Source organism: Limulus polyphemus, unplaced genomic scaffold (genome assembly GCF_000517525.1).
Source record: "Limulus polyphemus unplaced genomic scaffold, Limulus_polyphemus-2.1.2 Scaffold790, whole genome shotgun sequence".
Taxonomy (NCBI): domain Eukaryota; kingdom Metazoa; phylum Arthropoda; class Merostomata; order Xiphosura; family Limulidae; genus Limulus; species Limulus polyphemus.
In genome coordinates, this window is record NW_013666400.1 from 318743 (window position 1) to 337443 (window position 18701).

Genomic DNA, 18701 nt, shown 5'->3' on the forward strand with positions numbered 1-18701 from the left:
GTTATTTTTGTTTGTTTGTAATTAAGAACACCAACTGAAATGGGCTAAACTCCTGAACTGACTCACTAACAGCAAATAATAATAAATTAACTCCTCCATCCCAATCCTTCTCACTATCGAGACAGTAAGTCCGCATCATATTTTTCAAGGAAGATTGGAACCTCTCAAGAGCACATTGTTATTCTGGATGATACGCACTAGATTTGATCTGTTTAGCACCGAGCTGATAAACAACTTGTTGGAACAGACAGACATAAAATTTTATCCCTGATCAAACTGAATTTATTTGGGCAAGCCAACAAAAGTAAAGAAATTTATCAAGTCCTTAGAAATCTTTTGGGCTGAAATGTTTCTCAAATGGATAGCTTCAGGGAATTGAGAGGATGCACACATGGTAGTCAACAACTATTGATTTCCTTACTGAATTTTTGCTAAAGGCCCAACACAATCAACAATCACATGACTGAAGGGTTCTTCAAAAGCTGGTATAGGTTTTAGAGGAGCAACAGGAATTTCTGGTTAGGTTTTCTGACCAACTGACAGGTATGACAAGTTTTACAAAACTGAGAAACATCTTCCATAATTTTTGGCCAAAGAAATGTCTCATAATTTTGCCACATGTCTTGTTACACCTAAGTGACCTTCCATGGAGAGTTCATGGGCAACATTCAATATTTTATAACAATATGCTTTGGGAACAAAGATTTTACAAACAATAATCCAGTCCTCTGATGCTGACGCATCTAGTGGTCTCCATTTCCCCATAATCACACAATTTTTGAAAAAATAACCATTAGGAACTTTCTCCAGCTCATTTTTTGGGCGTGCATAATTAAATAGTGAAGAGATCTGCAGATCCTTTTTTTTCCTCAGCGATCAGTTTACTTTTAGTAAACGGAACTTCACAAGGTGAATCAGATCCCTCACGTTCGTAATCGTCACTCACCGAGGTATTGTCAGTAGGACACTTATTCACAAGATCCCTGTTGGATCCAAAAAATGTCTGAGACAAATCTATAATATCGTCCTCTGAATCCGTGTCTATCATATATTTTAGGCTTAATTTCTTATCCCTTGCTCGAATCACAGCACACGAGGGAAACACATCAGAATATTTCTCAATAACAACATCATCCTTAGATGAAACAGTGATCAGCTCGCTAACCATTTTAGGGTTGGCAACAACATTTCCCCCAGCCAAATCATTTCCCAACAATAATGATGCACCCTTAATTGGAAGAGTAGGTCTTACTCCAACCACAACTGGTCCCTAAACTAGGTCTGATGATAAATAAATGTTATGAAGAGGAACATTAACAAAGCCACCCTCAATACCTGAGCAATAACGTTTGTTTAGATTAAGTTTATATTTAGAAATATGCCCAGTTTATAGTGTTAAATATTTATTACAAAACTCCCACCTATTCAACAATATATATGTAAATGCTTGTGTTAGCATCAGTATTGTTACGTAAAATTGAAATTTCAGAAACCTCTCCACACGCCTATAATTATAACCAACGCGACTCGCCAAAAAAAGTATCTTTTACTAGCTTGCTATAGTCAGTGTGCTATGAACTTCAGAAGCTATAACTGTGATTATTATAACGCTTTTCAATCGGAAAACTTTAGATATTTGACCAGGGGCATTTACAAAGTTCGAACATTACAAATCATTTAACTTTAGTGGATTCTCATTGGACATTAGTACTTTTATGAAAACATTACCTAACTTCATCGGTGGAAAAACTCGGCGTGTGTGTGGCTGATGAACAACGGAGGACAAAACTAGCTAGCTTCCCGTTAAGCGAATCGTATCTACGTCAACTCGTAATTAACTCGCTCACCGTGAAACCTGGATAAGATATCGAAAAAGGTCCAGACTAGGAAGAAGACTTTATATTGATTGTAAGTTTAAACTTTTGTTTATAAATCTTTGTTTGTAATAATTATTTGTAATAACTGTTATTGTAAATTGTATTGTTGTGTGTATATTAAAATGTATTTGTATTGAAAAAAGGAAACTGTATGTATCAATCTTGTTGGCAAATATCATAAACTGACCATATATCGGCCTTTGCTTACCTGCTAAATCCAAAGTACAATTAAGCTACTAAATTTAAAGTTTCATTTAGCTTGGTTTCAGACCGTTCGAGATTCTCATTCGCAACAGTTATTAAGCATAAAACCAAGGGTATCGAAACTCAGTTTCTAGCAGTATAGGTCAGTAGATATACCACTGTGCCACTGGGAGTGTATAGATTGAACTGTATCTCCCTTGAACTTAGACTTCGAGATTAAACAATTTTCGGAATACTAAGTTTATATATTATGTTCTATGTTAACTACGCTATATCTGCCATATCCACTGAATTAGAGGACTTTCGTCCAATACCAAGTCTGATAAGGCCGGATGGGATTCGGTGAATATGGTAATGGTTTAGGCATTACATATCTAATTAATTTCCACGAACAAACATTTTTCAGGGTTTAAATAAGTAAGTGAAGGTGCAAAATATGTGTGAAAATGGAAAGGCACTGTGAAAGATTCGCAATATCAGATTTATCCTTATTGCCAGAAATGCATTAATTCACCAACAACATCAGTGTCCTCGACTGTAGTTTGATTCTAACAGCATTTACATGCAGAAAATTTTTCCCTGACGTTAGGTGTCACAAGAGCAGTAATATCTTTAGCCATGTAATTCATGTTGTTTGTCAAATGGCTGTTGATATCAAAACAGAATGAACACATTTGGGGCTATCACACACCTTAGGTCTCTGGGTGTCAGAGGGGCTATTAAGTACTTGAATTGGAAAATTTCAAAATGGATATTTGTGGACGAAGTCATACCTAAATGGTAAACTCAAACTCATCATGTAGGAGACAATTAAAGGATTGTTTGCATGCTATGCAATGCATTCCAGCCAATGTTGATTAACATATGAGAAAGAGGTAAGACCTGACAGAATTGTTTTTCTTTTTGATGTCAATCAAATAAACTGCAGCTTCAACAAAGAACTGTGCAAGAGAAACATAATTTTTGCTGTATTGCTAACTTCCCCATGCTTTACATGTATTGCCTTTGTGATTTAAGGTTAACATTTATCAGTTCAGAATGTCGATGAGGAAAACCTCTCAGACACTGAAAGTTGCATACTGTTCTATGAAAAGCACGATAATAATTTGTTATGGATCAAACTTTAATCACAGTATATGGCATCAAAGGTACAGCACAAGTTCGTCATTGAATGTGTGAAAGGTACTGACAGTACTGCTCAACACTACTATATTCAGGTTGCTTTTTTATGTAACCGACACTTCCATCATCACCAAGATACATTATTGCCCCTTATAATACTGCATGAGGAGCATGCACTTGATACAGTTGTTGAACAATATTGAGATTTTGTTGGAGAAAGTGTGTGATGCACGTGACGCAGATGCCTAAATAACGATACTGTATATTATTTTATTTGATAGTATGCTGCATGAAACTACATGATATAGAGTACATAAGCATCTTATACTGATATTTGCCTTCCCATTCTGTCATATGAGCCACCATATATATCGTACATATTTCCTTCTGTCACCACTTGAGTTGAAATGTACATTATTGGGAATGTTTACAAATATACATGCATGTTGCGAAATAATTTTTTTTATAATTGTAAACGTTTTTGGAGAATTGTGCAACCGAAAGCTCTGCTTTTTGGTACAGGAGTACTGTTTCTTGATATTTACATAAGTTTTTTTACAGAACCTAGATAGTCGTAGCCTAGTGGTTAGGATGCTCTGATTGTGCATTAGAAGATTCGTGGTTTTCTCGGTCCGTAGTCACAAACACGCACTCCGCTCTTTGTTATAAAAGTGACGGTCGAATCTTATTACTCGGTTAGACAATTGTAGCCCAAGAATCAGCGGCGAGGACTATTATCTAGTTGCCATTCTTCTACACTATCAGTTCAAAATTATGACTGGCTATGTGTTGATGGTCTTTTCATTTTTATGCTGGTGCGCATTATAGACATCTTAGTCTTATTAGTAATGGCATCAATAATAAATAGATTACATGAATCTACTAGCTTCATTCGAGTTTGATAAATGCAAAATATGTCATGCGTGAAAATATAAGAGCATTTCATGAACCAATCATTTAATGACATACCTATAAATAATACATCACCATCTTCCTCCTTAAACTGATTAATTATTTAATTGATTTTTTTTCTATCTCCGTGAGAAGTTTGTGAGAATATCAATGGATAAATATGTAGTTTTACAGAGAACAATTCTATAATTTAGACTAAATTGAAAGAAGGTGTTCTAATAGACATGTTTTCCACAAGAATCTCCCGGAAGGAGAAATTTGTTAAAGAAATGAATGTGTTGTGATTTTATGGATTTCTGAAAGTATCTACGATATTTTTTATATAAATCATATAATGTTTCTTCTGAGACTCGTGAAATACCTTAAATATCCCTGTTATGAGATAAAACTTGTAACTGTTATAACATGCCTGAGCGAAGCGATGGTGCTTACTCTGCTACTTTGATGTATGATACATCTAAATTTCAAATTTAGTAAATAAATTAAATTCCAGTATACCTTCCTTATGGCAAAGTATTTAACTCAATTGCATACATACTCTTACCTGACTTCAAATGTGGAGTAATTTATAATTACTTCTTTGTTTCGTAATTTTCCAGCATTGCCAAACAAAGGCCATCTGCATATAAATTAGAGGGAAGGCAGCTATTTTAACAGCCCCCCACCACCAACTCTTGGACTAATTTTATCTGACTGAATAGTGGAATTTGACTGCCAATCTTGTAGTTTGGATCACTATTTTTGTGACAACGGGACATGAACCATGTATCCTTGAAGTCTTACCATGCTAACGACTATGCCACGCTTGGCCTGGGAGTTTCTGAATCTATAAAAAGAAAAAAAGATCCAACAATATTAGTTATATTATTTGGCAGGTAACTTTTGATGAGATGTAACCTTAGTGGTATTTGACACTTTTCTACATTCAAGATATTAAACAAACCAATCAAGAGGTAGTGTAGGAACCTTTGTACGCTTATCATTTGTGTGACAAATGCCCAAGTGTTTCTGTGGGCTAATTTGTAGAGGCAGCAGTTCATTTGTTTCAACGATTTATGATTCTGGACTCTTTCTGGTAACACATCAAGAAGGAAACCTCAATAGCCGCGGAACTTCAAATTCTTTTAGGCAGGATTAAATTAAATTAATCTATGAGACTTTTATTAGCTATATTTTTGTGCGCTAGCAATACCAAGCGTGGGGCTTGCGTATATTCTATTCGATTTTATTACACATCAAGTTCTCTACCAGCCAACCCACAAATTCAAATTATTTTAGGCAGGAATAGAGTAAATTAAGCTATGATACTTTGGGCGTGATCAAATACATCACTCGAAAGTGTCCAAAACTATAATTAGTTCTCAAATCGGTCAATAGATGACAGAACTATGAGCTCAAAGTTTGTACTTGAAAAAAAATTAGAGCCATTTTATGAGCCGCTATGCTGCAGCTAATAAAATGTTTGATGATTTATATTTGGTTGCTTTTATATTTTCTTATAACTTTCGATAAACTGGTGGCATTATACGTATATTCCTATCTTTTAAACATCCTTATACTATAACATAAAAACTAAAAAGGGTCGAACCTTGGTTTGACGGCATAAAAGAAATGGAACTGAAGAATAGCACTTTTTTCATTAATATTGTGGAAAACTATTATTCTAAGTACCAGTTTCCAAAGAAAATATGTTTTAAATTTGGTTACAAGATTATCCACCAACTCTGAGGTATGGAAGATATTTTTGTCTTCTTGCAAACTTGTGTAAAATCATAAATACTACGTTTAAAAACATCAACTTCTTTTTGCTTTAACCATAAACATTTTTATTTGGGATTGATCTACCTGATCTACAGTCACCGTTACACTCGCCATGTTTCTAAGTTCATTTTGATTGATCTTTTTCCTTATAGGGAGTGTCACCGGACACGTAAAACATAGTCTGGAGAATACCTGCTTAATATTCACTTTGATCGATAATTTTCCTGATAGGGAATATCTCTGGATATGTAAAACATAGTCTGCAGAATACCTGCGTAATATTCACTTTGATCGACAATTTTCCTGCTGGGGAATATCTCTGGATATGTAAAACATAGTCTGGAGAATATCTGATTAATATTCACTTTGATCGACAATTTTCCTGCTGGGGAATATTTCTGGATATGTAAAACATAGTCTGGAGAATATCTGATTAATATTCACTTTGATCGATAATTTTCCTGCCAGGTTGAAGTTGATGAGTAAGCAAATAATTATTTTGCAAACATAGAACTAAAGCCATTGTACTGCTCTTTATTCCCAACAGGTAAGCAAATCGTTGGCTATTGAGTTTCACTGCATTTCTGTTTAAGTCCACTAATATCGAACAGTACAACGTTCTTTGTACAAAACCCTTGCCTTATCTCAGGATGGTCGGCAGCAATGTCAAAACAAAACGTTGAACAAGATTTAATGACGGAGAATGCCTAATAATATAATTCAAGTTGGTTAGTAGCATTAAATAAAGAGATGAACTTGTATTTTCTAACATTATTCTGTTTTCCTTTAAAAAATAATATAAGTTTTTCTTTTCTATACTTTATAACCAGTGTGATTTCTTCATTTCGTGTCTCCGATGATGTTAAAATAAAATAGCATGAATTTCAAATTATTTGAATTACTTGAAATTTCATATTAGGTCATGATTTTGTTTTTAGATGTGTTATATAATACTTGAATTAGACACACTATCCCGATGTCAAAAATAAATAGGAAGACACACTAACATTTAGTGCTCAAGGAGTAATTGCGTGAACGTGTAGAGTTGTCACAAATAACAATGCCTCTCTAAAGAGCTTCAGGCCTAACAATAAATTGCATGGATGTAGTTGTATGAAACTAATTCATCATAAAGATTACATTTATTTTGGATATCAAAGACCAAACGTCTTCTTTAGGGACCTATTACAGAATCAACAGCAAAACACCTTGTCAGAAATACAACCGGCTAGGCATTATTTTGTCGAAAAATCATGCTCAATAATTCAAAGCTTTTTTGAAAAGCATGTTACGACTCCACGCGGACATGCTATATGGTATTTAACATGACATAGGTGCTCGTAATTTCAGAGGACGGGTGATAGAACTTAGCCCAAGTATAGGTTAGTGACTTTTATCTAAAAGAATAGCCTGGGGACATTGGTATATATTCCCTTGTTTACTTAGCTACCTAAATTTTGCAACATAACTTCAAGTCATGCTCGAGGCGCAACATGGTACATGTGAGTGGTATTGTTCTAACGATAAGCCATTCTGTCATTTGTATAGATTACTTTTAAGAGTGACCATTGACAATTAGCTAATCATGTTCCAGAATTTAATGATCTGAGGCAAATCTATATAGTTTATTAGTATTATTTAAACTGTAATTGGAATGCATTTCTGGATCGTTATTTCTGTATACTACAAAAGCGACGTAAATGCTAATAATCTATATTTCTTACAACCACATCACATATATTATGTTTGTTTGTTTGAAGTTGAAAACAAAGCTACACAAAGAGCTACAAAGAGTATCGAAACTCGGTTTTTAGCGTTGGAAGTCCTCAGACTGTGCCACTTGGGGACCATATATTATGTATCTATAGTCACGTAAATCAACTTTGAATGAAAAATAATCAACTTTTTTAAATAGGTCATGGACATTCCCAGCGTTTTATATAGTATATGTGTCTAGGTTTTGTACAAAATACCCCGATGATTTTGCTGTAGGCTTGTAAAACAAAAATATGAATAATAATAATAAAATGATACTGAAATATGCACTCAGTATTATAAATCACTCAGTGGAATAAATCACCGCTCACAAGAGTAGAGAAACCTACAATGATAATCGTCTACTGTTAGAAAATTCACTGGAATAGTCGCAGAAAACCACGAAGTGTTTGAGTGCAGTGCGTGTTTTTCTTATAGTAAAGAAAACTATATGTGGGGACACCACATACAGACAAAGTACAACAGCAAACTCGAGAAATGATAAATACTCAACGTGGTAATTTCCAGTTAATGGCATTAGAAAAACACCGGATTTTTTTCAATAGCGAAAAGTGAAGAATTTAGAGAAATTCTTCAGGGCGAAAAACCGAAGGTGCTTGAATTAATTTTAAAACTACCCAATGACATACTCAATACTACATTCATTACTACTGTCCGGGTTTAAGTAAAATATTCGCAGCAATTGTTTCTGTACTGGCTTGTAAAACTATAATCAATAATAATAAGGATGAAGACATTTATAAATATACACACCGTTTCTGACTAGTATAATGGTACTTAAATGACTTGTACATTTTTGCGATGCTTGAATGACTTAAAAAGCTTATGTAAGAAGCGAAAAAAGAACTTAAAACATTTAGAAGGTGGAAATCTCGACTTTCAATTAAAAATAGCCCTACAACCTTCGCAGGTGTTTGTTTAGTAGCTGTGCATAGATTTTGGTGCAGTAAACATAGCCGTTTTTGCTGTAGGCGTCGGTGCTTGAATGGCTTCGAAGAGAAACTTGGCCAGTAATAATGTTTGTTTTTTGAATTTCGCGCAAAGCTACACGAAAGCTATCTGCGCTAGCCGTCCCTAATTTAGCAGTGTAAGACTAGAGGGAAAGCAGCTAGTCATCACCACCCACCGCCAACTCTCTGGCTACTTTTTTACCAACGAATAGTGGGATTGACCGTCACATTATAACGCCCCCACGGCTGAAAGGGCGAGCATGTTTGGTGTGATGGGGATTTGAACCCGCTATTCGCAGATTGCGAGTCGAGCACCCTAACCACCTGGCCATGCCGGGTCCCAGTAATAATGAAAAAGCTGATAAAATATATTCTTCTCTTTCAAGAATCAACAAAAAAAAGTAGTACCATGACCAACGCAGGAGTTTTTTTAAGTAGGTTTGCCCAGGTTTGAATAAAATATTTATAGTCGATTTTTCTATAGGCTTGTGAAGCAATAGATAATAATAACATGAAGAGCAAATTGATTACTTTTAAATTTTATCTAACAGTCGGAAAATCAACTTTTTCTATTATCATTATTTTAGCAGCCTTAGCTAGTGAGATGCAAGGTATTGAGTGTTGTTTCAAGAACAAGTCTGATTTTTAAATGGTTTTTGCCCGTTTGTTCTACTGGAATTTTTTCGTGATATTAGATTTATAATAAAAGGTTTAAAGATGAGCATCATTGCACAAGCGTTGCTCTTCAGTGCGAAACGGGAACAGAGATCTGTTCTATAAATTTGATGTAATGGTAAAGATAATATGGTATGAGATAGTATGTCATAAATCAAAGTATCTACATACAAGGATTTGGAGAATGTAGTATTAATATAGAATGATATCATGATTAGTCTAATTCAACCATTTTGAAATTGATTCAAAGTTTTGATAAATAGTGAATTAAAAATTCTGGTTCAGCCAATGCTGAAGAACCAAGAAATTGAACAAAATATATCTTAATATTGAATATTAATTGGTTGGTTTGTATTGTGTAACATTACGTACAAAAGTCTAACTAACTAGTGAGCAAGTGTTAGTCATTTATTTCTCTTGTTCATTCGATACAGCATAATAATTTACTTTATCCACTGTCTTTTGTGTTTTTTATTTTGTTTTAAATGCACTAAGAACTTAGTCTTTCGGGTAAGTTAAGGCCATTTAGATATTTTTGCTAAGGAGATGAATGTTGTTACGTTTTTTATTATGAATGTCAACGATAACCTAGAAAACAATGCAAATCCCTAAAATTAAAAGTAAACCAAAGACGTTATAAATGTCTAGCTGGAGAATAATTTCCATTATTTTATACGTTCTTATATACTCTGTAGAGATGTTTCTTTTTTTTAACATTAGCAGAAAAATAAGTCGAAATCTAATTCGCTTGTCAGTAAGTTCATTAGTTTCTAAGATTTAGTATAAGCCAGTTTGAACAATGTTTGTTGTTGTTATTTTCCAATGCCATAACGACACTCCAGCTCTCTGTTCTTTGTCTTACAGCGACTGTATATTGTCCGATATTCAAATTATTTGTTCTTTGATGCGTTTTTTTATTTTAGGAAAGCTCATCATTACTAATTATAGAACTTAAAACCTTTGATTTGACACGTCAGTCGGAATATTTCCAAAATATATTTGAAATCTCATGAGCTTTAGCGAAGTTAAACATTTAATATTCCTGCGATGTTTTTTATTAGTATGCAATAAATCAGTACCAGTACCTCGCACAAGCGAAGTGTGAAAATAATAGGCTAGATTAGTCTGAAACTTGCATGCTCTCAAAAAGACGAAATTCATTTATTAATAAACTTTGAATTTGTGATCTATATTTTCAAGAACAGCTTTTCAAGAATAGAGGTGCACATGCAAAATTGAGCCCTCGATATATATATCTATATATATATGGGTGTGTGTGTGTGTGTGTGTGTGCGAAAATATAATTTTTCTATCGCTGAAGTCATCGTCAAATAATAACCGTATTTTTCGGAATTTCTTTGAGTCGCAGTTTTCGTTATTTTAGTCCCTAATGAAATGTTGTACTTTTATTGTGTTAAATCATTATGTTGGTTAACGGTGCACGTTTTCTAAATTTACCTGAGAGACTATTGTAAGTTAAATTTTTTTCCTCGTCACCTGAAAGGCTCGTGTAAGTTAAAAGTTTCCTTTGTCGCTCTGAAAGGCTTTTATAAATTAGCAGTTTCCTTTGTCATTTGAGAGGCTTGTGTAATTTAGCAATTTTTTTTTTCACTTGAGGGACATGTGTAAGTTAGCAGTTTCCTTGTCACTTGAGAAACGTATTAGTTAGCAGTTTTCGTTGTCACTTGAGGGACATGTGTAAGATAACAATTTCCCTGTGACTTGAGAGACGTATTAGCTAGCACTTTCTTTTGTCACTTCAAAGCAATGTGTAAGATAGCAATTTCCTTGTTACTTGAGAGACGTATTAGTTAGCAGTTTCCTTTGTTACTTGACAGTATTGTATCAGTTAGAAATTTCCCTTGTCAATTCATAAATTAGGCTGCTTTGGAGCCGTATGTTTGAGATAGCCGTTTCTGCATTGCTACCTCAGAAGTTTGTCTTAGTTATCAGTCAACCATGTAACTTGACAAGCTTGTGTTTCTCTCGTCATTTTAAAGATCCGTGTAAGTTGGTAGTTTCCATTTTTACTTGACATGTGGTCTTGTAAGTAGTGGCTTTGATTTTTATCACTTAAAAGATTAGTGTGTGTTGAGGAGTCTCCTTTTGTCATTTAAGCAACTTGTTTGAATATATATTTTTCCACTTGTCAGTTGAATGGAATGTTTGAGTTTAACAGTAGCTCTTCTCAGTTGAATGACATGTTTGAGTCAACAGTTTCTCTTGTCAGTTAAATGACGTGTTTGATTTAGCAGTTCCCATTGCTAGTTGAGTGGCTTATTTGAGTTAAAAGTTTCCTTTGTCAAAGATATGATGTCACTAAACTCGCTCCACACTCTCAGCTGTAGGCGCGTTATAAAAGTAACAGCCACTCCGCGATTTAATTGAAAAAGCTGGACAAAGCGCAGTGGCTGCAGGTGCTGCGGACTGACTGCCTTCTCTCTTGTCAGTAGTTCAAAATTTAGGATATCTATAGAGCTCTCTGTCTTGGCCGTTTAGCTCAAATGCTCATAATATTTTCTTTCATTTGCCCTGCCCCTCTCAAGTGGCTCAGCGGAAAATCTGAAGGCTTATTACGCTAAAAACCGGATTTAGATTCCCTTAGTGAGCACAATATTTTGTAGCTTTGTGCTTAACGACAAACAGACGAACACGTCCTTTTATTCGAAAATTAAATTTTCAGTGAGAAAAAATCACCATTTCGTGGACTGGCAAATAGAAAATATCTAAACTGGTTGTGAAATTTTATACTTAGGCTTTAACTGAAATGCAGATGGCAGATTTCAAAAATATTCTTAATGCACAAATCTCATTTGGAAGAGGCTTGATCTTGTCGTCTAGTCCAATAGAACAATTATTTTTTACCCTTGGCATCTAGTCCAATAGAACAATTATTTTTTACCCTTGGCATCTATTCCAATAGAACAAGTATTTTTTACCCTTGGCATCTATTCCAATAGAACAAGTATTTTTTACCCTTGGCATCTTTCCAATAGAACAAGTATTTTTTACCCTTGGCATCTATTCCAATAGAACAAGTATTTTTTACCCTTGGCAAAGAAAGAATGCTAATTATTTGCAAATTCAAAATCATACTAATCACTCTAAAACACTCAGGATTTATTATCTTTAACACTTGGATGTTAATCTCGGGGGCATAGCACAAAATGTATGTTTTACAATAATGGTTCTAGATTTGAAAAACATGTATGTAGTATCATATATGTTTTTAATCCTCAAATAGGCAAGATTTAAGGATCATGTTTTATAATTTTTTTGCATAAAGTATACTCACAGTGATAAAAATCATTACATATAACAAGACTACAGTTTCTCGAACGTCCAATAATGAAAATATTTGAACATCTATTCGTAATCTTTTTTTTTTTAGCTTTTTAATCTGCTGTATCATTCGCGGTTGACTTTATCAGAAGAATCGTGCTTGATTTGTTTATGGTCGGAAATTTTTGTTATTTTTGAGAAGGGTTAGAACAAGGAATGAAAAGGAGCAAACACACTAAACACGCAGTCAAGGATTATGGCCTAAGTCTTCTTATATATGACTTACTTAGGAAAGGAGTAGGTTATTATTGTTGTTGTTTTTCTTATTCAAGTATTAACTGTTTTACATCTTTTTTTTGTCACTTACATAGTAGCTATTACTAAAGAGAACACCAAAACTGGTAATTCCACTTTTAGCTACCATATAATGTGCTTTGGGTTATACCCATTATGGGTAGAGATGATATCTTTATAAGCGAACTGGAAAAAAAAGAGGGAAATTTACATGTTTAAACGTGTCTTGGATAAAAAATGTTCATGTTTCCTCCAGAAACATGGTTGCCAATGATTTTATAGCGATGAAAATATACAATAATGAGTTGAAACTATTGCAAGCATATCGCAAATGTCAAATATGATGTCAATTCCTGTGACAGAGTAACATTACTGGAACAGTGGTAAGTTTAAAGACTTACGACATTAAAATCTGGATTTCGATTCCCCACGGTAGACACAGCAGATATCCCAATGTGGTTTTGCTCCAAACAAACAAACAAGTAAAATGCCGCTTTATTGGGACAGTGGTAAGTTTAAAGACTTACGACATTAAAATCTGGATTTCGATTCCCCACGGTAGACACAGCAGATATCCCAATGTGGTTTTGCTCCAAACAAACAAACAAACAAGTAAAATTCCGCTGTGTGTGTACCTACGGTTTTAAGTAAGCCGAGAGTTTTATTTGTGCTTAAGCTTATTATCTGTGTGACGAGAGAGGAAACATAATATCTAAATGCGATTAAACGTGTTGAATCAAAGCATATTCTGTAGAAGTTATCATTAAGTTACGATTTGAAATAAAGCACTGACGAAAATGTTTCCATTTTAGTTGGAATAGAATAGCAAAAAATCCACAACAATGCTTCATAGTAATGTTAACGAAACATCATTGTTTAACATTTTTTGTTTTGGAAATGCTATCTTCAGGCTTACCGGATTAATTTAGTCAATGCAGAGCAAGCAAAATGTTCGATACTTATTGTACGCATAGATTCTCTGAGTTCAAGTAAATTAAAAACAGCTATAAATGGTAATCGTGAAATTTATAGGTTCTGTAAACCTGCGTGCTTACTTTCGAGAAGAAGCTTGTAGCAACTGTTGAACACTTTCAAGTAGTGTCAATAGTATGTGATGAAAGAGATATATGCGTTATATATGATAGTTTATTTACACTACTTGATGTATAATATTAAATCGTTCACCTAATATTCAGAACCACTAAGATTTCCAAAAAGATCATGACTTGATACGATTGAGAAAAATGTTCACATTCATTCTTAAAGAACCACCTTTATTATCCTGTGTCGCTCTGAGCAATCATATCTAACTCTACAATGGTATGCATTCGGAAAGTGCTGTATAGCTTTCACTCAAATATAACCCAGCCACATCTTTAGGTTTGGTGTGGCATGTTTGTTGCTTTAAGGTGATGTTTCAGGAACTCTGACATTCAGTGCACACCATACATATATATAAAAATAATGTTTTGTAAGAATTTATTGCTTCATTATAATAGACATAAAACCTACATGTTTATACATTCTGATAAAAACAAAACGCTAGACGAACATGTTGTATTTCATGGATCACAGCTGACAGTTTTCGTAAAGAAGCCTTATAATGTAAACAATATATAAAACGTATTTCGTGGCATAAATTGATCTCCGTTTTATGATCAACGAAGGTCATCTATATGCTATGTTTAAATGAAAAACGAAGGCAACTAATATTATTTGTGATATGCAAAACTAAGAAACGAGATTTAATAATCATAAAGTCAAATTAACCCAGAGTTTTACTTCAAACATTTATCTGGCTTTGCTTATCAATTTCATAACTGATTGATGTTTCCATTTAGTATGACCGACACTTAATCTTTGCTCTTGGATAATACTAATATTATAGTAACATTTAAATGTTTAATGTATTATATATGTAAAAAAAATCAAAAAAATCTTGACCTTTTCCTTATCTTTTTCAGAACTGGGTCCGGAACCTGAATTCACAGAACCAATTCCGAATGCTACAGTAACCGTAGGACGTAATGCAGCCATTCCATGCGTTGTAGAGAACTTGGGGTCTTACAGGGTAAAGTCATTAATTACGTATGTCACTCCCCTAAAGCATCTGATCAGGAACAATACTACAAGTTCTTAGCACAAGCACGATCTTAGAAAAGCACAACTACTTGTCGACCAGATGTTACCTCCCGTCGTTCTCTATATTTTAGTTTTCTTTTTTTCACTGTTTGTCTTGCCCCCGTTTGAAGAGCAACAACCAACGTTTCTCTTCTCTACTGTTCATGACAAAATGTTTTTTTTTTATCCACAAAAATTTGTTTCTTCTCTTCTTGTTCTAGTTTATTTCTTTTGTTTTTTTGTTCTATTTTTTTCTTTGAGAGGTAAAGAACAAATCAAACACAAGCAGTACTTCATTTGTTGTATGATTTAGGCCCTTAGGTTAACCTGCTTTTGACTGATCTAATAATAGAGAGGTTGTTTTATAAAGATTCTAAGAAACTATGCAAGCACTGCTGTTTACCTCGTGAAATATAGCACAACATTTGTTTACAAACGCTGGACAATATTACTTACTATGACCTTTATACCATACAAAATGGTCAAATATTTTGGCTTCTTTAAAACGTAAACACCGTTTCATACTAACCATGCAGCTCTGTAATTTATTACGACTTGGCACATACTTGACTGTTTTGCTTAAAGAAAGTGGAAGGGTAGGTTGTGGCCTAGTGGTTAGCGTGCTTAGACCGTTAACCGTGAGAGTATGCTAGTAGATTGATAATTAAATCCCACTATTCAATCAGACAAAAGTAGCCCAAGAGTTAGCTGTAACTGATGTTTATTAGTTGCCTTTCCTCTAGTCTCTCAGCTCCAATTCAAGAACGGCTGTATGCAGAGAGCTCTTTGTTTACCCTGTAAAAACATATGTAAGAATTACGGTAAAATACTGACAACTAAATTTCCAGTAGTTTACTGTAAATTTTAAAATGTACCGTAAAATGTAAAAACGATGCTTAAATACTATAACCTAATAATTTACGTAAAAGATGGTATATTTAATAAAAAGAATATAAATTCACTTTATCGTTAAACCTTAAAATGATATTTTAATAGTAACTTTTACAGTGTATTATATTATAATAGTTTAGGTTGATATGTTTGTTTATAAGTTATGTTCCTCTGTTCCTTGTGCTAAATCTTACATGGGTAGTGTATTTTCTCTACTTTATTTTGTCGATATTATTCTAGGTATAAAACATCCGTGAGATACTGGCTTACTTCTCTTTCTTGTTCAGGTGTTATGTGAACATCTACATGTGCAGTTTAGGAAACTGCGAGAACATACAATGTAAGAGACTTTGTAAATTATAGTTAATCACATCAAAGTTTAAGAAATATGTTTGTAATACACATAATTGCATACAAAAAGTGTCGCCTTAGCTTATTGAACATACTAGAGTATGACATATAACGAAATTAACAGTGACAAAACCTCGTGGTCACTCACGTGGTCTCTGATGTCATTCAGGAAAGTTAACAAAGTAAGAGATGTAATGTGTTTTCTTCCAACCTTTGTTCCACTTCCTGGATTTATTTTCAGAAAATACCTGCACAACATAATTTTACTTTAGGATTCTTAATTTCTGGTGCACTAATAATGCAAGTTAAAGGATTATTAATTAAGAATCTGAAAGAAAAGTGTTAACAATAAAACATTATTCGTATTATATTTTCACTGATATAGAAACACCAGTTTTCCATAGAAACTCTTGTCACCTATGCATATAAGACCTTTTTCCAAACAACACTTCTCAAGTCATGCCTAAGCCTCCCTTAATTCAATATAATAAATTACTGAAAAAACACACATACTAAAATTCTAATGACTCCATCTCCTTTTTAGGAAGTACAGAATAATACAAATGTACTTGAACGTGTAAAATATATCACTGCTAGATACAGAATAATACAAATATACATGAACGTGTAACATATATCACTACTAGACACAAAATAATACAAATGTACATGAACGTGTAACATATATCACTACTAGATACAGAATAATACTAATGTACATGAACGTGTAACATATATCACTACTAGACACTAAATAATACAAATGTACAGTACATGAACGTGTACCATATATCACTACTAGACACTAAATAATACAAATGTACATGAACGTGTAACATATATCACTACTAGACACTAAATAATACAAATGTACAGTACATGAACGTGTAACATATATCACTACTAGATACAGAATAATACAAATCTACATGAACGTGTAACATATATCACTACTAGACACTAAATAATACAAATGTACATGAACGTGTAACATATATCACTACTAGACACTAAATAATACAAATGTACATGAACGTGTAACATATATCACTACTAGACACTAAATAATACAAATGTACAGTACATGAACGTGTAACATATATCACTACTAGATACAGAATAATACAAATGTACATGAACGTGTAACATATATCACTACTAGATACAGAATAATACAAATGTACATAAACGAGTAACATAAATCACTACTAGATACATAATAATACATATATGTACATGAACGTGTAACATATATCACTACTAGATACAGAATAATACAAATCTACATGAACGTGTAACATATATCACTACTAGATACAGAATAATACAAATGTACATGAACGTGTAACATATATCACTACTAGATACAGAATAATACAAATCTACATGAACGTGTAACATATATCACTACTAGATACAGAATAATACAAATGTACATAAACGAGTAACATAAATCACTACTAGATACATAATAATACATATATGTACATGAACGTGTAACATATATCGCTACTAGACACAGAATAATACAAGCTTCAACAAAAAAATGGTACCATTGTGTAAACTCCATTATTAAAAAAATGTGTGTGATATTCCAAGTTAAGGATGTAATACATATAACAAACAACATGGCCACAGCACTATAAGTGTTGTCTATCTTATCATTTAAAACGGTTTTGTCTGCTAGCAGCACAAAATAATTGTCAAAGAAAAGAGATGATCATTTCGAAAAAAAGAAAAAAGATTCAGTTATAATCAAAATATTATTATTTTTGCTTATTTACAGCAACACAAATATCATATACTAAAATATATGATAGGTAAGTCATACATAATGAACATTTGTTCGTGCTGTGTTGTGATATCTAACCATTACAAAGAACTGAAAGTATTTCGTTTTTTAAATCTACCAGTTTTTCATTCATTCACCATATCATATAACCATATAATAATTATCCTTTATAAGTTTTTCTTTTAAAACATGTGAGTGATTGGTGAAGTGAAATTGTTTCTAATATTTTTTGTGCATGATAATAATCTTATATTGTACACTTGTTAATTCTAAGTACTTAATGAATATGTAAGATTTTTTAACACATGTACAAAAACCCAATGATATACAAATTACAAAACTCAAATAATTAATACTTATCAAATATCCAGACAAGAGAAGTTGTTATATACACGACTGTTTCGGTTTAAGTTTAATGCGAGTAGGGCTTTTCCTCGAGATTTTTTCAACTGCACAATTATATTTTAACTGCATCATTTTTTAATGCATGACGCCTTATTGCATATCATATATACAGACCTAGTAACAAATTATCCAAAAAATGAAGAACATTCTAGTATATACATTTATTTATCAACTCTGGAATGGAATTTTATTATCTTACATACGTTTTATATATACACCTGGAAAAAAGTTAAGCACCCCCGTGTTTTTTTCAAGTGATTCAGATTCGACGTTCTTGTGACTGATTAT

The 18701-nt window shown here is 33.2% G+C and overlaps 1 protein-coding gene across 1 annotated transcript in view; it reads left to right on the forward strand.

Annotated features, from left to right (window-relative positions):
* The window catches only part of LOC106460537 (lachesin-like), a 186937-nt gene that overhangs the window by 101199 nt on the left and 67037 nt on the right, over positions 1-18701 (forward strand). Inside the window, exon 2 of the mRNA XM_022387280.1 lies at positions 14818-14924. Coding sequence (XP_022242988.1) covers positions 14818-14924 — 107 coding nt within the window. The remainder of the gene's footprint in view (positions 1-14817; positions 14925-18701) is intronic.